General features: G+C 39.3%; 2 protein-coding genes across 7 annotated transcripts in view; one reads left to right on the forward strand and one right to left on the reverse strand.

The window, feature by feature from the left end:
• Positions 1-27,034, reverse strand: part of CTNNA2 (catenin alpha 2) — a 457,330-nt gene that overhangs the window by 132,641 nt on the left and 297,655 nt on the right. The window lies entirely within an intron of this gene.
• Positions 16,339-18,337, forward strand: LRRTM1 (leucine rich repeat transmembrane neuronal 1). Its single transcript, XM_021395892.1, has one exon. The coding sequence runs from the start codon at positions 16,560-16,562 to the stop codon at positions 18,123-18,125; it is 1,566 nt and encodes a 521-aa protein (XP_021251567.1). The 5' UTR covers positions 16,339-16,559; the 3' UTR covers positions 18,126-18,337.

Raw genomic sequence — 27,034 nt, forward strand, 5'->3', positions numbered from 1 at the left:
ATCTGGTCTGGGGGCTGAAGGGATCCTACATGCGGGGACAGGAGGAGCAACAGCACATGGGTGACAGCAAACCTCTTCCAGAAGGCAGCTTACAATGAAACAAAACCTGATCTGAAGAAAGAAAAAAAAAAAAGAGAAACAACAACAACAACTAAAGTACAGAACTGAAAGCCGGGTCTGGGCAAGCTGTTTTTCTTAATAGCCTCCTTAAAGTATTACAGTCTTGGAGGCATGAAAACAAAATCACTATGTGGGGATGAGCTGAGAACGATGTGTTTTATCCAACAAGCTACAGGAGAAAAAGGGTTGCCTGGCTGGGGTGCGAGCTCCTGACCTTTGAAGCCCCTGTTCTCTGCCTCAGCATAGTGGTGCTTGTCAGATTAGTCTTTTCGTACCTTCTCTGTCTGTTTACATGCCAGAATATTTCACAAAGATATACTGAAGGTAAGTAACACAATGAAAAATAGTGGAATTTCAGAAATACCAGTGTACTGTAAGCTTAGTACTTCAGACAGAAAGAAGCGTCTAGCATATTGGATAGGTGTCAAATAAATTGAAAGTAATAATATAAAAGATTATTCCACCTGAGCCAAAGTTCCATGGAAATACTGTTAAGATAACAAAAAATTGTATCAGTTTGCCAGTTATAGTGCACGCGTGGGCTTGTAAATAACCATCCCAACAAACCAAACCAGTACTCTCTTCGTATATCGTTGGGGGAATAATATTATTGAATAAATAACTTTGCTTCAACAAAGAAATCCAAAGCCATAAACCTGTCCTAGTCAAACACATTCTGCTCAGAATAACTGGTATGGTCACTGAACAACCGGTACAACATCATGGTGTAACAGTTTGAGGCAGGCAAATGTAGATGCAACTTAATGGATATAGCATACTGCAGGACTTCACTGAAATAATTAATGCTTTCAAGATTCCTCAGAGACATAGCTGTTCAGCTACATGGCTTTCTACATGCAGTACAGGCAATTATAAATTCAAATGTTATGTCAAGCTGATAGAGACTTGATATATGCATGTAGTATGTCTTCTTATGGAGTATTTACAGCTATAAATGAGGAGAAGTGTCTATTTCCTTAGTAGAACGTAAAACATTCTTTTTAGAATGTTACTTATTAAAATGAAAGTTACAAAAATACATAATTCAGCACAAAGACATTTGTGCATTTAAGTGAGTACTTAGCATCATTGAGCTCCGCGGGGAAGGCTGTTACGCAACTCAAATGGCAAAGATTAGGGCTGTATTTGAGTAAGTATCCCTGGGAACATAGCTGTCTCAAAACAGGAGGAAAACCCCTGTTAGTGCAAGTCCTTGAAGGTTTTTGTTATTTAAATTACAAAGTTTATTTCCACCCTGGTCTCTTTCTGAGCATGCAAAAAATGAGAGAAAAAAAAGGAAATTTTGGTGTAGGTAAGTTTTTTCTCCTTCTGTCACTGTTAAATGTGGATACTTCCTTCTGTTACACAGTTTCACTAATATAATTATCCCTGCCACATGATGAGCTTGCTACCTAAAAGCAATTCTTTGACGCACTTAGAAATGACAGAGAAAGGTCTTTCCTGGGTCCATCAATGTTTCATATTGTCATTAATGACCGAGGTGATAGAACATGGACTACAATTATTAAATTTGGAGGTGACACCAAGCTGAGAAGCACTGAAAGTACTCTGGAGGGCAGAATAAAAATTCAACACGATCCTGACAAATTGCACTTATGTCCTCAAAAGGAAAAAAAAAAGCAAGATGCTATCCAACAGGGTCATGTGCAAGATGTTCAGTCAGTCAGGAATAACCAGCTATAAAACAGAATGAGTAGTAGCTATGCAGAAAATCTGCAAAAATAACAGGGTTCCAGGGGCTTTTGTGAATCACGGACTGAACATGAGTCATCAGTGTCACCCAGCTGCAGAAAAGGCAAGCACTGTCTTCAGACGTAGAAACCTAACTGCAGCCAGGGAGACACTCTGTTCAGAACTAGCAAGGTCTCAGTTTGAATACCGCAGTCTTTTTGGCATTTTGTATCAATAGAATGGGTATTATTTAGAACGGATCCGAAAAAGATCAAAGGCAGTTACCAAATGTAAAAACCAAACCAAACCACAGAAAACAAACAAACAAAAAAATGTAACAAAAAAAACCAAGCAAACAAAAAAAAAGAAAACAATCTGTCAATAGTATTAAACTTGGGCAAACTGTGCTCACTAAACTTTCAGAATCTGAGAAACAAAGTATTAGATTTCCTTGAGAAATCTTCAATTCAGGAGAAGTTGACATAGCAGGAGCAACAAAACTGATCTGCTGTAGGGCAGAAAGGTGGACTGGGCAAATTCTAAAATCCATTGTACTTCTATGAACTACGAAGGTTTATTTTGCAATGACTTTCCCAGCCATAACCAACTGAAAGATTCACATTAAAGAAAGTATGGTTTTTTTTTTTCAACTTAGGTTATACAAATAGATTATATTTTTTAAGAAGACTGGGCTAGATGGGAACCTCCCAGAAAAATATTATTTATGATGAGGAACCAAAATAGTCATGGACGAACACACAAACTTTTAAAAGTTCTTGAGAAATCCAAATCCCATCACTGTAGTGAGAATCCATTTCAGCTTCTGAGGATCTTTAGAAGAGCAAAAAAATGACCTTAATTCCTGGTTATCCTCTATATTCGAAAGCAGCATCACAAAAGTATAACTGTTTAAAAGCAAAAAGACATGCAATTTAAAAGATGTCAAAGGAATGACAAAGTTGGGCATCTAAAATAAGCTCCACTGTTGTATTAGACTACTACTGTTTAAAGCAGAAATGAAAAAAGTGGAAAAAATTCATAGCAAAGTTGAAGTCCCATATCTATATCCTATGATCTTGACCAAAAATCTGCATTTTCTATCTAGGAATTAAATACCACTTAAGAGAAACCGATTATTATTTCTGTATCTACACATATTTTTTCTATTTTTTGATATTTTGATTGAGCTGACTGGATTACAAATTTCTTATGATGGTGATTTTTTCTCCTAGGTGAAATAATGTTTCAGTCTTACAAACTGTCAAGAAAATCTTACCTATAGACAAACTGTACTCAATTAGCCTTGCCATGATGTTGATAAAATGCTATTCTCTAAAATTCCAATACGGATTAAATAAGCACAAGGCAAGAAGGCAAATACGGTTTTACTGTCTCCTGTATTTGCTAAACTAGTCTAATCTATGTTTTGTAGGGAAACATCTGGGAAACCTGCTCTAGGATGAAAAGTAAGAAGTATGGTATATGCCAGACAGCAAAGGGAGAAGAATGTTCTACAATTCCTGCAGCTGATAGATTAGAAATAAACCACGAAAATGGTTATAGGGAAAATTTCACTGTATATATGAAAATAATTATTTATATGTAATATATAGCTACAGTTGTGGCACTTGAAATGCAATATCTGTTGTAACATTCACCATTTGATTCAGATTTCAATGGCAGCTCCTCGGTAATGTTGCATTTGAAATGTCTGAACAGAGCACTTAGGGAAAATCCAGTCAGCAAGAAAAAATAAGATGTGAATGTGAATGTGCTTGTGAGCCATCCAAGTAAGGTGCTGAAAGTCTTTGTCCTTGACAAGCAGAAGGAAAAGCCAAACACCTGTCTGCCTCTTATCCATTATCTATCTTTTTAATATCAAACACCGCTGCACTTCAGCAGATACTTCTGTCTGTAAACACACCGAACGAGAACAAATGCCCATATACTACTGCATTCTGTAAATTTCAGGCAATCTTTTTTTTTTTTTCCTTTTTTTTTTTTTTTTTCCAACAGGGCTGTAATGGGAAAGTTAGCAATTTGTTTCGGGATCATAAATCCAAAGCTTTATCTACGTTCATATTTTATCTTACTGTTAAGATGAGAAGATTTTCCAAACTAGAGAAAAAAAAAAAAAAAGCTAGTTTTACTTCTTGAGGAAGCTGCATATTTCAGAAGTACTTGATCATATGAGTAGGATACGGGCACAGACTTTGACTGGATTACTTCTGAGCAAGGGCTTGCAGCAAGAAAACTGTGCGGTGCAGCAAGGAGATGCACATGGTACCCCTCTCATAAATACAGTGCTTGCACCACCAGAACGAGCTGCTGGATTGTAATGGCTATTAGCTGTAGGAGGACTGCAGCAGAAAGGTAGCTGGATACTGCTCCTTCTTCGTGCTCCCTACTTCAATCAGAAATCATTGGCAACAATTTCCCTAACACATTTCTAAACTGGATTCTTCAGTGATGTGTGCGGGTCAGTGGGGAAAAATGTGCTGTTGTACAGTTTGGGCAGGGGGAAGATGTTCAGCTGTGTGCTCTGCTTTTACTAAGAGGTGCACAAGGTCTCTGCAATACTGGAATGGAATTTTTGACGAAGTGCCTGGTGGCGAATTTGAAATACTAGCCTGGGGGCCCTGATGAGACATAATTCATTCCAGTAGCTAGAACAAATCCAGCTCCTACATTCATTCCTCTAAAGTCATTATTGACCCAAGGGAAAATGCTAGCCTTAAGCAAGTTTTAATAAAGACTCTGGTGGAGTAGTTTCTGTAGCACTAAATGCGATAATGAGAAACAAGCCACTTAGCTGCAGTAGACCCAGGACCTGTATATAACCCAAAAGTCAGTTTTCTGAGGTTCTTGGGATTCTTTCCAGAGATGAAACAGACATCCAAAAGAGATTTAATTACCTTGCTGGCTAATTTGTTACATAAAAATCAGTCAGGCTTAAATGGACCAATATTCTGCTTGTCTTATATGAGCATAATTTATTTTAATACTGTTTCTGTGAAGTAAAAATGTCCACAGAGTAATAAAGTCTGGGTTGAAAACTGAGGATTTTACTAAACCAATAAAAGTGTGAACATCTAAATCTGGTCTTAAACACTGCTATGCCTTGGAACTTTTTGCAGTTCATTTTAAGCAATAAGTTTATATCTGTTTCTGATCATAAGGCCTGATATCAAATAGCATCACCGATGCTACAAACTCTGGTAGTTGGAAAGTTTCTTACACAATTACTGGAAATGCTCTATGGAAGAAGTAGGCAAACAAAAGCAACAGCAACAACAACAAGACCGCAAAGCACCATGCACTCTTTTGAAGTTAGACCTGCATTTCATTAAAACAATAATTACAAAATTATTAACTGTTCCTCCCTCTGCCCCTTTTTAACCATCAGCTGCAAAATAAAACCTTGGTAAACAGTGGAAGTGATTAGAAAATTAAACTACAGTCTTTACACAGAGAGTTAGAGAAAAGATCCTTTGTGTGACTGTTGTGATCATTAGTCTCTATCCCAGGCAGAGCAATCACAACCTTTTGTGCCTGCTGACGTCTGGCATTCGCTCACAGAGAGATGCCTTGTTTTACGCCTTCACATTCTACACCCAAGTATGTTGTGAAAGTCAGCAGAGGAAAATGGAGAACTAGTCTCCTCTCTGCGGATGTTTTAATAATACAGTTGATGGGACAGAACCGAAGCTCAAGGGGGAAAATGAGAAATTCCTCATCTCCAACTGTAAACCCGTGGTCCTGCTCTTCTCCTCACCCGAGACAATCCTCATCACTGCTGTATTCATCAACAAATATCATTTACACTTTTTAGAAGTTTACTCTGGTGTTTATTGTGTGTAGGGCAAATTAATACTTTGACAGGAAGGATGGGCTGTGTGGTTTAGTCAAGTCATCAGGCTTTGAGCAAGCACGTTGTATTTTCTGCCATTTGTTTCACATGAAAAGCAAAAATAGAATAGGTACTCAGCCTTTTTATGAAAACTCCTAAAATAATTTTAAAAGTTATGGAGGAATCAGTGTGTGCTTTATGATCCAGGAGAATTGGTGCTTACGGGCCTCTTTTTTTTTTTTTCCTTTTTTTTTTTTTTTTTGGTACTATTTGAGTTCGGATACTATGCGGTGATTTCAATAAAAGTAAAATTGAATCACGTTTCTGTGAAACTCTTGGCCGTTTATGTAGAGGAGATGCAGTGGCGGGGGGGGCACAGAAAATATTTCTAGTTCGAATGGAGATTAAATGTCAAGAAGACTGGAGTTGCCATCTACTGGAGTGTGCAAAGAATGACAACTGACATGTAAAAATTCGGCACTGAAGGCATTAGTCAATGTAACAGTTTAGATATATTGTGCACTGCTCCTAAACAAAAAAATAATAAAGGAGACCTCCAAAGACAAGGAATTATTCTCCAGTTTTAGCTTCTGAATAAGATGCATGAGGAAGCAGTGTTGAAACAATCTCATTTGCCTAAGTCTTTTATCCACGTTCAGCAAAAGATTATACTTATCACTTCTCATCAGAGCACAGATAATTCCACTTTCCAGCTTCAAAAGCACAGAACAATGTCAGAATGTGAAACACAGAGAATGGTAAATTCTTCAAATAGGAGCATCTAATCAGAGCCGCGATTTGAAATCACCACTTCTTTATGCAAGAAAATATCACAGAATATCCTCAGTTGATGAAACAATGACAGACATACCACCAATCTTCTTAGTCACTTATCATCAGAGACAGATACTCAATATTCACTGTGCAGTTGCAATAATACACGATAAGTTCACATGCAAGAAAAATAGTATTTACTCTTCTGGTTGTAGATGAGGTAAAGTACAATTATTTTCCTACGTATAACTCAAGTAAAAGAATAGCCCCGTTATTTATATATGGAAATTCATAAAATAAGTGTTTACGACAGGACAGGTAGACAAAATAGACATCTCCGTGACAGGTCAGAGAAGACAAGATAGCAAACAAGTCCTTGAAGTGTTATGAATGAAATTGCACAAAATTAGCAAGAGACATGATGTCAATGACAACATGACAGCTCTTTTGTAGACACAAGCACAATGTGGTCCCACCTCACAAGACCAAAACCTACATAACACCAATTCACATGCACTGGGATGTTTTGAAAGCAGTTCTATATTTTCTCAACTATAGTGAAGATGTTTATTAGTCTCTTATTAAATATTTTATCCAAAGTGACAGGACAGAAGTCCCTGACATGTGAACTATGTTATTATGATTAATGGAGTTCATACATAAAGGGTTATTTCTCTCGAAAACGTCAGATTGAATAATTACTGGAATTAATCCCAAAGGGCTTCTGAAAATTTTCTGCCCGGTTTCAAGTCACATTTTTATCACATTTTTCTTTTGACTAGAGGGCAATCTTTAATTGCAGTTTTAAGTAAAACAAGTACTGTAAGCAATTCATCAAACATTATGAAAACTGATGTATTTTTCTAACAGTCCTTGAAAGCAGCTAATTCACTTTTTATCATCATCTCTAGGCAATATAGCAAAATCCAATCCATAACCTGGTTCTGTTCTGCCTCTGAAACAAAAAAGCATCCTGTCCATATATTTTATGCACCAGGTTAGCTCTAGAATATCCTGGAATTGATATATTGGAATATTACTGGCAATATTATTAAGATAAGTAGGGAACAGATGATAGCATTATTTGGTCTCTTGGATTTCTGAAATCTAATCAGTATTTAATGGACACAACGGTGCCAGAAAATCCAGAAAGTCAAAGAACATATCTCAAAAGACTCAGCTGAATGTGCTTCAGGGAAGTTTCCCAAGGTCAGCATTACTTTGTGATACTGCGGAAGCATCCAACAGGATCCATGGTCCACCAGACTGAGGACCACTGAAAAGCAGCACCTATCAAAGGTGTGGTGCTGTTTGATTTGTGTTTTTTTATTTGTTTGGTTTTGTGTGTATGTGTTTCATTAAATGTGATGGAGTGATAACTACTTTTGTAGCTGCTATCAATACTACATTACTTGGGCAGAAGGTAAAGAAAAAAATACCTCCCCGCCTCATTTGCTACCTCCAGCCTTAGAGAAACTTTATCCCATTCCATCATCAAAGACTTCTGAAGTTCATTGCCTTCATGGTTCTCGTGGCCAAGAAAACAGCTTGAAGGGACTTCTGCTGACCTAATGTCAGTGTGGTCCAAGCTCAGCTAACAAAACAGGATGAAGAAAGACTTGACCAAACCTCAATTTTATAGGCTGTTTATCGGGCACAACTGTAATTCGCTTATTCTTATCCAGCTATTATTGCCTAGAACAACCATGCTGTGTTGATTATTGTCACATTCATTAGCACATAGCAAAAACAGACTCCTGCTATGCTAGGTGTTATACAGGAAGAGACAAACCTTGAGATCAAGACTTGGAAGCAGAAAAAAACAACACATTAGATGTAGGAAGAGTAAGGTCATAGAATAAGCAAAAAAATGATATGCAAATAGAAGAAGAAGAGTGAGGATCAGGACACATAGTATAGCTTCCAGGATGGTATTTTTTTAAAAAGCTCCCTATCTTTAAGTGCCTCTTACTGCTCAGCAACTGAATTCTGACATATTGAGAAACACTACCATAGCTCCCTCAATCACCTATAGTCCTCTGCTTTTTTATCCCCTAAATGGTCCCACTTAAGCAGTGTGTGTGGTGATGGCAGGATATATTCCAGGTGGATGGAGGATGATACTGGGGAGATTTGGTAGCATCACCTCAGCCCATCACCAGGATGGCTGGAGGGAGAAAGGGAATCACTGAATAAGACACACTGTGGGAAGTGAACCCTCAGCCTGCATTTTTAGACTGTGCCAAAGAAGTACATAACTCAAGAGTTTCACATCAATCATTTGTCACATCTTTAGGATTGTGCTTTGCCATATTACTGTTATAATCATGAGAGATGGTTACTCTTCCACAGCCATGCGTGAAACATACGGTATCCAATTAAATACTTTTTAATAAACAAAAATCTTTAAATAATGGGGAAAGATCTACAATATATCTTGAGCCACAGGCGTTTCACAGATACTGACCTTTGATTTTGATTTAGAAGCTCTAACTAATAAAGCTTGGCACTACACCAAATCTGAAGAAGAAAATCAAGCACTCTCTTGTCAAATTATAATTAATTTGCACTACAAAAAAAGAGCAGAAGTAAGCCAAGTGTTCTTTAAAAATGGTCTCCAAGCACAGAAAAACATCCTATATCTTGAAAAACAGGCTGATCGTTTCCCATCTTTTTGAGTTGACTGCATTTTTCCACTTGTTTAAAATATAAACTGAGTCTTAAGGAATAATAAGTTCTTCATATTCCATGAATATTAAAGAATTAATATTACAGCAGCAGAATAAATCCACAATTTCACCTCTAAAAACATATAGACTGTGTAGGTACTTCACATTTTTATTATTGTATGTATGTTCCTTATATGGTTTACGTACTCCTTCTCTAGCTTTTCAGATAAATTCAGGATTTTTAGGTATGTTCATTTAGTTGAGTGCACCTTTCTATACATTTATTGAGAGTAAAGGATCAACACAGAAATCTGATTACATTGTAATCAGACAGACAGACACACTGAAATGAAACTGAACAAGAGGCAGAAAGGCTCCATTCAAAGCCTGCCATTGGTTCTCACCAAATTAAATTAGCTGTTCAGCAAAGCTAGGTGTCTAATATTACATATACACCACACACTTTCCAACTCCACCTTACGAATATGCTTAATATTGTCTCATTATTTTGAAGTTGTTTATAAAACAGGTCGGGTTATCCTCCATTTTAAGAAGGCATGTCATCTTTTGTTATGCCTTTAACTATGTCCTTCTGAGACTCATGACCCATGATTATTACTCTTAGACATTACATCAGTTGCAAATAATACGTAATTAAGCCATAAATATTTCAGGTAGTCAACCAGCCATTAAGTTTGCAACAATCACAAGGACTTCTATCTGAAATGTGAATTTTCAACCTATTTAATGCTTTATGAATTCTGTGCAATGATTCAGATTCCCTCCAATATCCCAATAAAATGTAATACAAAACCAGCTACAATTTCAACAGATTCTATCCTGAGTTTTCCCTTCAGATTATGGATCTCATCAGAGCAGAAGGAGGGAAACATAAAAATACTGCCTTCTTTAGCTGCCAAGATATACCAACAAGCACACTGAGAATAACTGAGAATAATACAGTCTGCCAAGGAACCAATTGCCTGCTTGCTATAGGCGCTCTGCTACAATCCAACATCTATTTCTATGATTCCACATTTAGCTCATATTGTTCAGGTCTCAAGTAATTTCAAGAGTCAGAACTAAGAACCTCCATGCAGCAGTATCCAAAAGTACAGTTTCCTCACAATGGCTCCTTTAGAGTCTTTTAGAACGGTACCCCCTGTGATGGAAGAAAACTGCACGGGGGGTGGTGGTGTTAGAACTAGGTGATCTTGGAGGTCCCTTACAACCCAAGCCATTCTATGATTCTGTGATAGGATTCTATGATTCTAAAAGTCTTTATTTGATTCCAAAATACAAGTTTAACAGCAGCTTCAGCACCAATCTACATTTGTTGTAGTAAGATACCTACAGAGGCCAGTGTAAGATTAGTTATTTTTATGATTGCACATTAAAATTTAGCTGGAAAGAAGCAAAATAAATGGATTAGGAACAAAAATTTGTCTGCTACTGAAAAGAACAGATTTTCTGCTCTGGGAAAATTTTCCACCAGCAGTTCATCCATTTGTAAAAAGACTTTCCAGGAGATTGCCAGGAACAGCTTTTAACTTGTTCATCCTAGCTTTTAATAATTCATTTCAGAAATTCCTCTTGATTCTAAAAGTTTGAAAAGTGTTTACTGCCACCAAAGCTACATCCTCGATAAAAATGGTGACCTGTTTTGCATCAGGAGGCAATCCCCGTGTAATACATATCTCTTCAGTAAGAAGGAGTTGTTGGCATGGCTATATCCGTGTCCCCAACTGATACTTGCCATCTTTCTGAGTGACACAAGTCATTCCAGGAGAGTGGAATGTAGCATCAGTCAAAGTCATGGGCACAAGATGGTTTGGGGCCATAACTAATATCGCTACCATGGACATTTTTCATGGACCTAAACAACTTTGCTATTCTGCCAGTTTGTGTGTATTCATAGCTGAAACATTATTCAACCTCCCTCAGGGTTGCTGAATCTAGCAATGATAAAATAACGAACCAAACAACCAAAACAAGGTGGTTTCCATAGTCATCTTGGGTTAGCTATATCCAAGCAAGAAAACAGAATTATTTCAGTGAAAATGAGTCTTGAAAAACAAATAAGAAAGCATTTAGCACCATAGTTTATTAAATAAAAAAAGCAACTTACAGACGAACTAGGAAAAATGGAAGAGGACAAAGCAGATATATTCATGTGTATGGATAAGCTGTGATCCTTTTTGGTCTTAAGCTAATTGGAAATCAATTGCATTTCATTCACTGGCACATCCAGAAATGCCTGGGAAGGTCTTGAAACAAACCCTTCTGGAGTGTCTAGCTTAACATTTCTGATGGTGGAATGAATTGACTTCCAGTTAACTATGACTATCTAAAACCATTACAAATGCTAATCATTGTTCTCTACAAATGCATCCTCCTAAACTTCCCAAGAAATTTTTGGATGTAGAAATTAACAAGAGTTAACTGAAAACTAAGGTAAAATATTTCACTTTATCTATGAAACAAGAGTTTCAACAAGCTGGTAACCTGACTGTAGCACAAATCTTTGCTTGATGAGGATGTTGAAATGATCTTCAAGAATATACTGACTAATAAAAAAAGGATAGTTCTTCTATTTTTATAACAACTCATTTTTCCACTATACCTAGACATTCACAGCCAATAACATTGCCCAGAACTTTGACATCACATTCAGAAATCCATAGGCAATTTTCACTGATACCTATGAGAATCAGTAACTCTGTGGCTTATTCAAGTATTCTACAAATAATGAAAATGTGAGAAAGGCTCTTCATCTTACCACTGATGTACTGTCCTAAAAACTGATATTTCTGCACTGCATTGGCAATTCTACACATAGGTCCATTCCATGAGGGACTTTATAGAGCTGTACATGAATATCTGCTATTGAATATAGCTGATGATGATAACCGAGTGGCTGTACAGAGAGATAAAAAGTGTTTATCGCACTGTCAAAAACAATGAGATGATTTACATAAAAATATCTACTGTTCAAACGCAGTAACAGATCCAATGTGTCTGTTCTGCACTGCAAGAAATGAATGGTAGTTATGACTATTACTTTGCCAGGACTATTTTGGTCAAGAACTTGTGTAATACAGCAAATTTTTACAATTCCTAAAAGAGACAAGTTACATAGGTGATGGACTTCTTATTACCTGAAACCCTAAATTCTATCTAGAAGGGAGAGCTGACCAAATGCCAGGGATGTCCAGGATATGAACATCAGAGAAAAAACAGCTTTAATTTGCTTTACTTGGGAGTCACATCTCTTCCTTCTCTTTTCTGTTTTTAAATGTTTCCTTTATATGAAATGCTACGGTTCAGTGCACCTGAAAATTAAAGACTACTTTGTAAGATCAAGCTTTGAGTCTGTCCATTCAAGAAAGGAAATTAAAATCACCACTAAAAGCCCCACTTTTTATTATACTGATAGAAACCACTCAGAAAATACCAGAAGCAAGAGGAATACTCAGTACTTCATACGTACAATACACAAGACAATTTATTGGTGGTGGCAGTGGCGGTTAATACATTAAAATGTGTATATGTATATTTAGACATTAGGGTCAAGATTCTGATTTTACTCACCTTGTTCCAACCCCGTTAAACTTTGGATGACTCCAATAATAGCTTACCAGCAAAACTTTCTAAAACTTCAACTCGAGTTGCTCTTCTGTAACCTACTTTACATTGATTTAATCAATCTCTCTTAGATACTTGGAAACTTAGTTTGTGCTTCTTAAAATGGTTTATAATAGCACATTTAATAAAGCTAATTTAAATCCACTAATTTATAGAGATTTGCCAGAGGCTTTGAAATGTCAGAAAATGTGTAAACTTAACAGTCTGACTGTGATAACAGCTCAAACAGTGGAAATTAAGCACTTTCTTCTACAATCAAGTTCAAAATGGATTCCTAGTTCCATAGCAAGAAGAAGTATATTTCAAAAAGTTAAAAAAATATAGAAGAAAACCAAATTTACAAAGGTATTTCAGAGCTAAGCTGAACATTCACCCATGTTTGTCTGTTCAGATTCCCATGCCCCATTTCTTGCTCTCTGCCTCAGCATCACAGCTCCCAACATACACTGAGGTCTCCAGCTTTAAAACTACCTGGATTGTTTTCTACAAACAGATTTTTGGACAAATAACAGCAAAGTCTCTCATGCAATATAGCTTTGACAGAGCTGTGAGATTCTCCTTAGGGCCATTAATTCTGGGTTCCTAATTCTAGTTGTCAGCCTTCCAGCTAATGCTAGATAGGTTTTCTACTGTCTGTTCTAATTTCTACCTCTGGTAACCAAATGAAAATAGATTATATGCCAGCATGGCAATATGCAGATCGGTTAGGATACAAAATGTATCCCAGGCAATAGCAAGAACCATCACAGAAAAAAAAGTATTCAGCTCATCACAGTGATGTATCATGGAGTTTCATCTTTTCTAGAGGAATGCTTCATCTTATACGTAGTATTTAGATGGTAACTAAGTGATCACTATCGTCATCTGATTTGCAGAAAATGTCAGCTTTCCTTGAATACAGGAATGGAAATTTTTAGGGCTACTTTGGGAGATCTGTCCCAAACTGTTATATGGGAGAGGGCATTAAGATCCACCTCAACAAGACTTTCAGGGTTACAGTTTTAAGGGATACAACCTCATTGCTGTGAACCTTTGTTCAGTATTTATAAACTTCAAAATAGACTTTTTCCCCCCCCTTGCTAATTGTATCAAAATATTTGGAAATGCAATCCAGAATGCATTCTTGCACAAAGATGTTTTTAATGACTTCTCCTGCTTCTATGCTCCTTCTCCCAGTTCTGTCATCGCTTTCTCTCCTTCTTCTGTGTACTGAGAAACAGAATTAAGGTGCACTGCAACCAGTGGACACTTGCATAAACAGCCTGCTTTGAACAAGACAACACGATCTTGGGAGGGGGAGAACACATTCGGCTCTCTTGTCCTACTACAATATCCAAAAGGTTCATACAATATTAAGGCATCACATTTTTCTTTGAGACCCCTGAAATGTGAAAAGCAGAAGGACATGAATGAATAAACCAGATTGGGAGCATTAAAGTGCATCGATTCCAGGGTTCTGAGACTGCAGTCCAAGTGGTTTACATTTGCCATTTATTTAAGAGTGGTTTGAGCAAATACATTTGTAATGAATCTCTTTCACAGATTTTTTTATGAACGAGAGGCTAAGTTTACCAAGACTTCTGTAAAACAACTTCTACTGCATCAAATTACTGCATTCCTTGATCTATACCAACACACAACACACAGCAGCCAGCCACGCTCACACACATGCATAGCTCCAGCATTCCGTACCTCTGCAACAAACACTTCAAAAAAAGAAGACTTAAATATTAACATGGCTCTGAAAAAGAAAGGAAATGTAACATCTTTGCCCTGCCTCCAGTACTTTGCAACCAGTCTTGGCTTAGGGAGAAAATTAGCACAATCTTCTGCAACACTTGTATTTCCGAGCGAAACTTCTTCCTAGAGGATTCATGCAGGATTGTGAGCTGTCAGCTCTGATCGCATTCATCAATACACAGCCTTTAGATTCTATTTCATAACAGGAGAAGATGGCCAGCGTTTTCCTGACAGAAGTATTGTAGGTTTTTCAGTTGGTAAAAATTAGAGAGAGGATTCATTGCTGACGCGTTTCCCATTGATAATGAGGACTGCAAATTATCAGGCAAAAAAAATTATGTTGGTGCACGGAACAAAAAGCAACACAATCTGCAGAACTTAGGAAGTGATTGGGTTTTCCACCCCTTCTTTGCATGCTGCCGACACGGTCAGGGTAACCTATATGCTGATCTGATTCCGAACGCACGGTATTCTTTATGCTGCAAGAATAATAGATAGTTTTGTGTGCCATAGCGTACACTGCAAAAAAAAAAAAAAAAAAAAAAGGCAAAAGAAAAAAGCAAGCCTTTAGGAGAGGCATGTGCTGAACACACAGAGAATATGCAGGATGGAAAAAGACCAAATGTAATTAAAGCTTATAGGAAAGCAGACGTTCCTATTTGCAGAGCTCTGGCTGCATTTCTATGAGACAGAATGCACAGAATTTCAAATCATGCTCTATTTAGACAATGTCAGAATAAAAACACATTCCACCCCCCCACCCCCCCCACCCCTCCCTTCAACCCCAAAGTCTCCGAAAGGCAAATATCCTCAGATTTACAGAGAAAAAGCAATCCAACGACACTGGTTTACATATTCCTTCCCAGACCAAGAAATCAAGTATCTCCCTCTCCCCGGCTAATGGCTTATACGTTCAGACTTCACACAAAAGCAAATAATAATAATAATTAAAGAAAAAGAATCCTAATTCTGAAGCTTCCTACTTAGCACTGCCTCGCTGTTGATGATTTGTGCGGCTGTGTGTGCGTGCGTGTTTGAGAAATGGAGAGATAGGCTTAAAGTATTTTCCATTTCATCAAAGAGCATATATTACTTTCCCGGTTCGCTCCAGCGTTTGGTTTTATGCCCACCCCTTTTCCATCTGCCCATGTCTGAGATGCACAGTGCAGGCGTACAATCATGAGCAGCTTACGACACTCAGTGAACACTAGGTGCCTCTGCATGCTCTACCAACATACTGCTCGGCTGAAGGGAAGGGATTCTTGCTGTCTCTCTGCTCTAAGCATCACCTAACAAGCAAAGCGAACAAAGAATGGGAAATAAAGCTACCCTTAGCCGGTCAGTGAATGCATGGTAATCTCTCTATGGAGTAAAGGTTGTGCCGGTCAATGGTCGTTGCAAATGATGGACATTAAACAGATTGCCAAATCCTGTGGAGTCGTTAGTAAAGAGTTTGGAGTTTTTTTCACGCCACAGTGTTAACTGCAGAGAAAAGGACAGAGGGAGAAGGAGAAGATCAAGCTCATGCACATAGTTCTGAAACTTGCAGGTCCTAGGAGTCAGCTAAAAGCTAGCTGGACAAGCCTTGAGCTCTTTGAGCAGAAGCGAAGTGAGACATTGTGAGCTTGCCAGCCTTGCACAGCTCTGAAAGGGACTGAATTTGTAGCACAGAGGGGTCTTTTTTAGCTCTGCATATAATTAGTCCAAACACAAAGGAAGCAACTGAATGGAGGTTGTCACTCTCTGGAAAAGGGTGGGTAAGACACTTTTTAATTAAATTCTTTCATGAAGAAAGATTTTTTTTTCTTTGCTGCAGCCTTTAACATGAACAAAATCACTATCATTTTACCTTTGAATGTCTGTGAACTTTAATGCTGCGCAGCTCCTGCATGCTGTAAAGTGAAATATTTGGCTCTGTGTTTGTTCCGTTTGCTGTTTTGCTTTGGTTTGGGCTTTTGTTGTTGTTTATTTTCTTTCTTGCCGTTGTTTTTCCTCTTAAATAAAATATGATGTAGAATTTGAAAAGATTCAATGGACATTCTCGAGCATATTTGGAAATATTCTTGCTAATGGATTTCCTTCTTATCGGTCTCTGTTTAAACTGGCTGCTGAGGAAGCCCCCGGGGTTGATATTGTGTACGCTGGGTATCTTTTCTAAAATGCTTCCAGCCGTGAATAGTGGGTGTCCACAGCTATGTCGGTGTGAGGGCAGGCTTTTGTACTGTGAATCACTGAATCTCACAGAGATGCCTCGCAACCTGTCGGGCATGATGGGCTTGTCTCTGCGGTACAACAGCCTTTCAGAGCTGCATGACAGACAGTTCACAGGGTTAATGCAGCTCACGTGGCTCTATCTGGATCACAATCACATTTGCTCAGTGGAGGGGAATGCCTTTCAAAAATTGCGGCGAGTTAAGGAGCTCACCCTGAGTTCCAACAAAATCACCCAACTGCCCAACAACACGTTCCGACCCATGCCAAACTTGCGCAGTGTGGATTTATCGTACAACAACCTGCAGTCGCTGGAGCCCGACCTGTTTCACGGGCTGAGAAAACTCACGACTTTGCACATGCGGTCAAACGCCATCAAGTTTGTGCCGGTGAGAATTTTTCAGGACTGTCGCAGCCTGAAGTTTCTAGACATAGGATACAATCAGTTAAAGAGCCTGGCTCGAAACTCTTTTGCGGGCTTGTTCAAGCTCACCGAGCTGCACCTCGAGCACAATGACTTGGTGAAGGTGAATTTAGCCCATTTCCCCAGGCTCATCTCCCTGCACTCGCTCTGCTTGCGACGGAATAAAGTCACCATCGTCGTCAACACTTTGGACTGGATATGGCAACTGGAAAAACTGGATCTCTCTGGCAACGAAATCGAATACATCGAACCTCACGTCTTCGAAAGCGTGCCTCACCTCAAGTCCCTGCAGCTGGACTCCAACCGGCTGACCTACATCGACTCGCGCATCCTGGACTCCTGGAAGTCTCTCACGAGCATCAGCCTGTCGGCCAACACCTGGGACTGCGGCCGCAACGTCTGCGCCCTGGCCTCCTGGCTGAGCAACTTCAAGGGCCGCTACGACAGCAACCTACTCTGTGCTACCCCCGAGTACGCGCAGGGCGAGGACGTTTTGGATGCGGTCTACGCTTTCCACCTGTGTGAGGACACGGTCGACCCCACCAGTGTCAACACCTTGTCCCCCGTGACCAACAACAGCGACCAAATGTTCGGCTACGGCTCGGCCGCCGCCACGGCCTACGCGCCGGAGGCCGACGAGGAGCCGACGACGTACGCCATCACCGTGACGCTGCCCGGCGAAGGCGCGGAGAACGCCGTGCAGATTCACAAGGTGGTGACGGGGACCATGGCACTGATTTTTAGCTTCCTCATCGTGGTTTTAGTGTTGTATGTCTCCTGGAAGTGCTTTCCAGCCAGCATAAGGCAGCTAAGACAGTGCTTTGTAACACAGCGCAGGAAGCAGAAGCAGAAACAGACCATGCATCAAATGGCTGCCATGTCAGCCCAGGAGTATTATGTTGATTACAAACCCAACCACATCGAGGGAGCCCTGGTGATCATTAATGAGTACGGATCTTGCTCCTGTCACCAGCAGCCAGCGAGGGAGTGCGAGGTGTGATTTGCCTTGGGGATTTACACAGTGTGCAACCAAATAGCGGCGCGCAGACGGGGAGCGGAGCGGGGGGTTTGCGGGGCTTTGCTGAGGATTTCGTGGTCACTCCTCTGCTGAAATCGCAGGAGGAGCTGTCGGCAGAACTTGATATTTTAGCTTTATCATGTCTTAAAATCTTCAGGACAGCCAATCTTAAGATTTCCTATGCTAATACTCCCTTTGAAGATCTGTCAATATTCAGGAAACTGAGAGTGTAAAAAGGTACTGATTATTGATCTTTTGTAAACTAAGGAAAATGTTTAAAATAAAAAAAAATAGCATTTACAGTTTTTACAGACTGGTGTATATTACCTGAATTGTTCCCTGGATACAAAATGCAACAGTTTAACCTTTTTTCTCTTGGTTCTGAGTGTTGAAATGAAAGCCTGGGAGCAAAGAAGCCACGTAAAATAGACAGATTAAAATTAACCCAATGGCTTCCCGTTGTAATTAGTGCACATTCACTTCCGTCATGTTACTGGTGATATGAAGCATGACACCGGAATTCTATTTGTGTTCCTGTGCTACCTGTAACTGGATGTCAGTGCAGCCAGTGCACCCCCAGAAGGGCTGAAGTTCTGCCCATGCCCCAGGACTGGGTTTTGGAGGGGTTTTTAAGCACAGCTCACTTGTACATTGCTGTAAGAGCCATAAAAACTGCATCATAACCCCTAAAAGTATTTTTTTTTTAATCAGAAGAGATCATACGGCAAAGCCTTGTTGAGACAAAACTTCTAAAATTGAAATACGGCTGAAAAAGTGCTAGTCATCGTTTTCTTTAAAACAAAAACATGAAAAAAAAAAACCCTGAATGTAAGGGCTTTTGCTAGCATTTCCCACTTCTGTGCTTGTTCTGTGCTACAACCAGATGAAAGACACCCTTGCTTTGCTCACTGTAGAGCCACACTGAGAGGCGAGCAGGAGCAGTTCACTGCTCAGTGGTGCAACCTGTGCATGTTTGGGGCTGTGAGTGGGACAGAGCTACCCAAGCATACTTCTGAGTTCTCTGGCACATGCTAGCAAAGCTCACCTTGTGCCCCTCACTGCCCTCACCAGCAAAACATCCTGAAAGCCACATGGAGGCTGAAAGCATAGGAACCCTCCCTACCAGTGACTGATCCATGGGATTTATGGGTATGAACAGTGATTTGATAATGTAGAGTCACAGGGGTGCTTTATTCTGATTGCCCTTAAATAAAGGCTTCCTTCCCTTGTATTTTGGATTTTTCATTCCAGTACGTGAACAACCTACTGCTTGATCTTTCAAACAACTCCCCTCATACTAATGAAGGTGAGGCAGTTTTATAACATCAGGCAGAGCATCTTGAATTTCTCTCCATATTGCATAGCATGCTAATAAAATGCTGCAGATAAAGAACCAGGAAACATTTTTATGCTTTGTACATATTTCTCCATCCCTGAGATACAAGAGAGGAAAACATCAGAAATCTAACAGAAATTTTAATATAACATAGAGGTTTTTTTTTTCTTTTTTCTCTTTTTTTTTTTTAATAGCATCCAAGTGCTACCTACTCTTAAAAGGATACAACAGTCTTACAAAGAAGAAATTAGGCACAGCTCATGTAATTTTTTTTACTGCATAGCAGCTTTTTAGATGCTAATTTTAACCATAAAGAGTGAGTTTTATATTTTTCCTAGCTGACACTATTTTTAAGGGGTCCAAACTCATCTTCCTCTACTTGGTACATACATCACTGTTTAATATTAAATATGAGATAGCCTTCTAGTAAAAAAAAAAGTATTTAAAAAGACTGTAATTTTGTCAATGAGATCAATGAGATTATGGATTGGGAGAGGATTCTTCAAGGCAATTTTAATAAAAATGGACTTTTTAAATCAAAGCCACAGAAAATTTACCCCCAGCTTTAAAACAAGTTGTCAGGATTAGGCCCTTCTCTGCTTAAACCACTGTACATTTCTGCTTCTATGCCTCAAAAACACAGGGGCCTGATCCATCCCCAAACTCTCAATATAGGAACTCTCCACAGAGCAACCTATGAACAAAGGTACAGTAGGTAAGGGAAGAAATTACTTCATGCCATGCTAAGACCAGAAATGTGTATTTTCCCCTTTAAAGCCCTCTCTGAAATCAACAGGGATTTAAGGTTCACTTTGGACTATGTTACATGTTCCTCAAATCAACATCCAGCACTGCAATCAGAAGGACTGATTACAGCTAAATACCAGAAAGCTTCCAAAACCAACCAAGACTGTTAACATATTGTCTACATATGGTAAAAAAAAAAAAAAAAAAAAAAAAAGGAAAAACAACAAACAAAACCTTTATTTCTACAGTGATCCCCTGTTACTCAAAGGAAATGTATTAGTGCTGTCATGTTTTTGGCCCTGTAACTCTGATGCAAATCTGATATTGACAAACAATTATCCTGTGCTTGTATTTCTATGTATTTTTTAGCATAGCTGTGGGTTGTATTTTAAACACACCCCTCTGGAATGATTCCTGTTGTTTATTGGTGTTAGCAACCTCAAGCAAAGTTTGCAAGATGTGAGCAATTCTGCCTTTGCAATTTATTCACCCCGTGCTTCATGCTCGAGTGACAGTTTGAGTAAACTGAACAGAACATTTGGCTTCCAAGGGGCAGTGATTCCAGAAGTGAGGGCTAATTTCAGCATTGCTGTTGCCATTTCTCCTGGAGAGAGGTAATGACCACCAATGGCTTGCCACCCCAGCAGGATGATGGATGAACCCTCCATGGAGAGGATAGCACGTTATTAAAGTGCCAAAAATGAGCTGTTTCACAATCTTCATGCAAAAATCTTTTCCAAGGGTAATGTCTTCTAGAGACGACCCCCCGATGATCTCCAGATATCTGGATACTCATCTACTGGTGGAAAGAAGGATGCCACCTGTTCCATGGCACAGAGGTGCTCTATTGGCTGCCCACATCTGTTCTAAAAGTTTACGTGACAAAAACATGGATAATAAAAAGGATGCAAGGATTTCATTTCAATTCAGCTCTTACAAACCCAGTTATTCATCCTGCAACTGGCTGCGTGCATTGGTATATATGAGAAGTCTTATATTTGTAATGTATTTATGGCAACTGCAGGAATACATTTTCCCTCATGATTCCTTTCAGATTTCATGTTTACCAGCTGTCCAGACATATGTCATTCCCTCTCTTTTGATCCCCTTACCCTGGCTTACTCCATGGCTCCAAAAAAAAAAAAAAAAGAAGAAGGGGAAAAAAAAAAAAATGCTTTTGGGGTTAATTGTGACAGTTTCTTGTTCAGATTGTTGGGAAATATCAAAGGAATTAAAATATTTCAAATATTCCCCTTTGAATGTTCCACTTAACAGGACTAATCTGCCCTTTATAATTAGGTAATTAACATTATTTTCTTTTTTTTTTTTTTTAGTGTTCTTAACATACAAGACAGGGTGAAAGGCATTAGAAAGAGCTATCTTTTTTGAGGGTGGTTAACACTATGAGCGTTATGGATCTCTAATATGCAATCTCTTGCTGCTAACATCAATACACACTCACAGTGCACCCAGCGATGAAGGAACTGTTGCTGTGTATGCTTTGAATGTATATAAGGGATAATTTATTTTCCTTTCTGTCTTTTTTCCTTTTGTTCTGTACTAAAAAAAAAAAAAAAAAAAAGTGATATGAAACCACAGAATCAATGCTAATGTATCACATTCTGCTTCTGGCCTGAATATATAAAAATACAAAGAAATTCTGTGTTAAAGCTGCAAATTCCCTCCTTTACCATGCTGTGTGAGTACTACAGGGGGCTAGGGCAGTGTGAAGATGCAGCTCCATGCTTGGGTTGTAACCGCCTTGCACATGGGTGCAAAAATCATTACTGATTCCTAAGGATATTTTTGTATGCTGTAGTAGATGCTCTGTGATTCTATGGCAAAGGTGTTGAGGGGTATGTGAAGTGCCCCTAGTCGGTTGTTTTCTTTGGCTCTGATAATGAGCCTCTCATTTGCTTTTGAGATGGACTAAATTTGTTACTTCAACATAACTGCTTCTGCATTAATAGCAAAAGGATGCTCTGAATACCCTCCCCTTTCCCTCCAGCTTCCCCAGTGGTATTCAGAGTGGCAAATAAGAATGATCTAATTAGGAAGCTTATTAGTAGTGCTATGATAATAATAATAATAATAATAAAAGAAACAAAGAGGTGACAAAACAAATGAGAGAAAGGACTGGAGAAACGAAAAGGAAATGAGGCTGTGGTTTGGCTTCCTCTGCCTTTTCGTTTTAAAGATGGTAAAACTGAAGGACCAGCACAGATGAAAACCAAGACTGAAGGTGGGTGAAGAAAGCAGTTTTAAAATCTGTGCAAGCAGGGATGAAACAGCTCCTGGAGAGGAAGGCACCGCAGCAAACAGCTCTACTGAACAAGAAAGAGAAAAGGAAGGGGCAAGGGCACAGATGCAAGGGAAGATGAAACCTGGGGAGAAGGCGAGGGGACCGCCACACACACCAGGTAAATGAGATTTTGCACTGCCTTCACCTCCCACGTGGCAAGGGCAAACAGCAGTGATCTGAACAAGATACCCAGCCCCTCTCTCTGTCTTTTCAAACATACACACATGTTTTGACATGGGTTAGTGGGCATAGTGGGGATGGTTTGATGGTTGGACTTGATCTTAGAGGTCTTTTCCAACCCTAATGATTCTATGATTCTTTGCTTATTTACTTTTCTGTTGCCTCTTCCACAAGTTTTGCTGGTTGGATTTCCAATCTTCCCTCAACACAGCTCACCTTGCACTTTCTAGAAAATCAGACTTTTATAACCAACTTATCTCAGTTTTTCCATCCTTTAAGAAACATTCATTTGAAGAGAAGGGGATGGTGAGCTATAGCAGATTCTGCTGCTAAATACATCCATGCTCACTATCCCTCACATTCAGCCTCTGTATTCACAGCTATTATGACAAAACATATCTGAGATATTTTTGCTGGATCCAATTTATCTTCATTCACGGAGGTTATACTTTTCCTTGACCTGCTCAACCCATTCTAATCGTAACAAATTGAGCATTTATATGGGTTCCTTTCCAAACACAAAGTTGATTAGGAATTTAGGAAATGCTGGTGATTTAGAGATTAACCTTTTACAGAATTACTGACATAAACCAGAGCTATTACGGTATTAGAATCTATGTAAAAGAAAGCCAACAGAAAAGCAGATTTAGAGCCACACTGAAGACTTTCCATCCACCAGTTTATTTCTTTTTTACAGCAGAGAAATCTGATGAAAGGAAAGGAGTGAGTGCAATCCACCTCTAAAGTTATCTAGAGGGAAGCAAGGCTACAAAAATATTACAGAAACCAAGCAACAATCTTCTGCTGGCATGACAGAGCCTGTAATCGGGTGGGTGGCTGTGAAGAGCCAAGCTGAATGCTGCAGAGCACTGTAATTTTATTGCAGTGTGGCGGCTTTAAAGCAAACCCATTTGCAATGAAATCTGTACTTCCGTGAGAACATGGCAATTGTTTTTGTTATAAAGATAACGTCACTTGTTGGCATTCAGAAGCAATTATTCAGCCTTTAAGCCAATTACTGCTCCAACTCGCCTTTGCTGGTGTGACAGTTGGGTGAGAGAGGCAAATGTAGTAGGCTGCAGTGGCTAAAGAATAGCATCGTGTGTGCCTGCGCTTGGCAAACAGCACATACTATACTGCTAAGGCACTTTTTATTTTAAACCGTTTTGCTGCTCTCGTGTTCTTCACATCCCCACGCAGTAACTACAGCCAGAGATGTCCTTCAGCATGGGTGCTATGGGAACCTGACCGATTCCGTGCCGTGACTGAGCTAACAAAGCCTAAACCCAAGATTTCAAAGGTAATAGGTGAGTATAAAAATCGACTTCATCACGGAATTACCATTTTTAGCACGGCAGATTTATCTGATTGGCATGCTTGGAAACTAAGCTCATTCACTGCAATATTTGTTCTGGCCTTTTTTTTTTTTTTTTTTTTTTCCAGACGCACTCTTGTCCTAATTGCAAACCAGAGCACAGCACCAGAGAAAGGACTTAAAATTGTATTTTCAGTAAAATCTGAGATTTAAAAAAAAAAAAAAAATGCATGGATATATCAAACTGATTAAAAGGGCTTATCCAATGAAGGTGATGCAGTTTATATATGATAAATCTCAGTAAAGCAGCACACCTCTGTACCCTAGTGGTTACAGAAAGGTATGAGCAAGCATCCTAATAGCTGAGGGACTCAGCATGAAAACAGATTGCCGAATATCCTTTAAAATACATTAATTCCCTCTAATTTTTTATCCCAGCTTACCCACTCTCCCATTTTCCAGTCCCAGAATCTCACAGGCAGAGTGAATCAAAGGTTGGTGGGAGGGAAGCCCTGAAAATCCCAAACTAAACTGCAAGAACAGCTCACAGCTGCAGAATTCCAGAGGTTCCGATTCCTTTATCAGCTGCCAGCCCTGTGAAACACATCTGCAATCAAACCTGTTTGCAAGCTGAGAGCAAAGAGAGCTCCCAGGAGTAAACCCAAACCTGCCTCTAACCCAATGCCTCTGCTGACAGTTTGGCTTGCTAAGAGGTCTAGTAAATACTGAAAAAAAACGTCAGTAATGAGATAAACAACCTTAGGATTTTTTGCCCCTCTTTTTTCAAACTTGGCTTCATCCTAAAATTTATATTGACAAAGAATTTACTTCTCAAATCCAGATTATTTCCCAAAGCAATTTTCCAACAGCAAACAGAAATTTGTGGCTGCTGCTTAAAGGTTTGCAATCTTTGTACTACAGAGGCAACCACATGTCAAGTGTTTACCTTAATTTCATGTAAATATCACTCCATATTGGACATTCTGTATTTCTCTGCCTGCATATGCAACTGCCTTCATCTTCACACCCATTGCTGCCGTCAGATGAATTCCCCAAACAACAATTGGATGTGATGAATTTAACATCTAATTGCTGTAAACTAATAAGATGAATGTGAATCCTATGGCCCTAACCACAAAGAAATGATGGAGACAATAAACGAGTGGAAGAAATGCATCAGAAGTACACTCTGGGGAGGGAAAAAGGGGAACCCCACTAAACCAAAAGATACCGCATATGATGAGGCTTAGGGCTGCAGAAGGTGAAGGGCATTGAGCATCAACAGCAAAAAGGTGAATCACACAAGACATAGGAAAACTCTGCTAAAAGAAAAGGGGACAGGTGCCCACAGCAGGTGAATCAGGAAGAGAATGAGGTTATAACCAACACAGGAGACACTCGTCAGGGGATAGCAAAAACCTGTGGCAGTATTTGATGACATACTGAGAATGAACAAACATGGAATTGCAGAGGGGAAAACAGCAATCCATGAAGTCCAATTAAACCAGATCCTGAGCTTATTCCCCTGACATGTTTTTGTGCTTTGTTGTTGGTGTTTATGGGGGGGCTATATTTTTAAAAATCTTAACTATTTTATTGTTATCTGATATCTTCATCAATGACGTCTTTATCAATGACATAGACAGTGGGATCAAGTGTACCCTCAGCAAGTTTGCAGATGACACCAAGATGAGTGCTGCAGTTGACATCATAAAAGCAAAGGATGCTATCCAGAGGGACCTGATAGGCTTGAAAAGTAGGCCCATGTGAACTAAACGAGGTTTAATGTGGCCAAGAGGGGAAATTTAGGTTAGATATTAGGAAGAAATTATTTACTGAGAGGGTGGTGAGGTACTGGCACAGGCTGCCCAGAGAACCTCAGAATCACCAAGGCTGGAAAAGGCCTCAAAGATCATTCAGTCCACCTACCACCAGTATTTCCCCACTAAACCACGTCCCTTAGTACAACACCCAAACGTTTCTTGAACAAGAAGCTGTGGATGTCCCATCCCTGGAGGTCCCAAGGTCAGATTGGATGGGGCCCTGGGCACCCTGATCCGGTGGGTGGCACCCGGCCCATGGCAAGGATTGGGGCCAAATTCTGTTCTATTTGTTTTGTGCATGTAGTTTTCCAATTCCAGCAACTGCTAGGGATTACACAAAGTTATTCCAGCTAGTCGAAGAAAGATCTTCCCAGAAATGTTCCCCTAAGTTGTTTTTTGAAGTCACATTTCATGTCTTTCACAAAAAAGGGAGATGAAAAGTTCTCTATTTTTTTCCCTGGTTATGTTTTCCTGTTATGAAGCATAACCTAGCCCCAATCTGTCATTTTTCATTAGCAAAGGAGTCAAGTTATGGCTGCTAATGACAACTCTTAATGAGAATTTGATGAATAAGTCCTGGAAAATCAAACTTGAAACAAACACTAAAATCTACATCAAACCTATTGTTTCCAAGTAAGTGAGACATTTGTAAATGGGAAACAAAACTTAGAGCATTTAAAGAACCAAACTAGTGCATTTAAGTCAGCAAATCATTAGGACAAAATGGTATTTATCAAGATTAAAAAAAAACAACAAAGCAATAAAAAACAAAGCACACAAAATAAAGTGGAGGAGCTGCTAAATATGCAGATTTCTAGGAAGTGTAGCTGTTGCACCAAATACTTACCCTATCTCCAACCTGAATAGAGATTATCCTAATGGACTGATAAGTCTTAAGCAGTATCTTTTTGGCTTAAAGATCCGTTAAGGTCTGTAATATCATACAGAAGGGATACACTGACTGGGCTTTTGTGGAGTAAGGGCCGGCTTCTCTATTATCCATTATTACCTGCACTCCTTAACTTTGAGACTACCTTAAGTGACGTATAAAAGCAGAACATTTTCTATCTGGATGTGCAAAGATCTTTTAACAAAGTAATTTGGAACACATTCAGGCTCCTGTAAGCAAGACAAGCTCCACGATTATAGCTAGGCACCCCAAACCACACTGACTTTTTACTCAGTACA

Source organism: Numida meleagris, chromosome 4 (genome assembly GCF_002078875.1).
Source record: "Numida meleagris isolate 19003 breed g44 Domestic line chromosome 4, NumMel1.0, whole genome shotgun sequence".
NCBI lineage: Eukaryota > Metazoa > Chordata > Aves > Galliformes > Numididae > Numida > Numida meleagris.

Excerpts from the sequence above, each read along its gene's own strand:
- LRRTM1 (XM_021395892.1), top strand. The coding sequence starts at position 16,560 with ATGGATTTCCTTCTTATCGGTCTCTGTTTAAACTGGCTGCTGAGGAAG.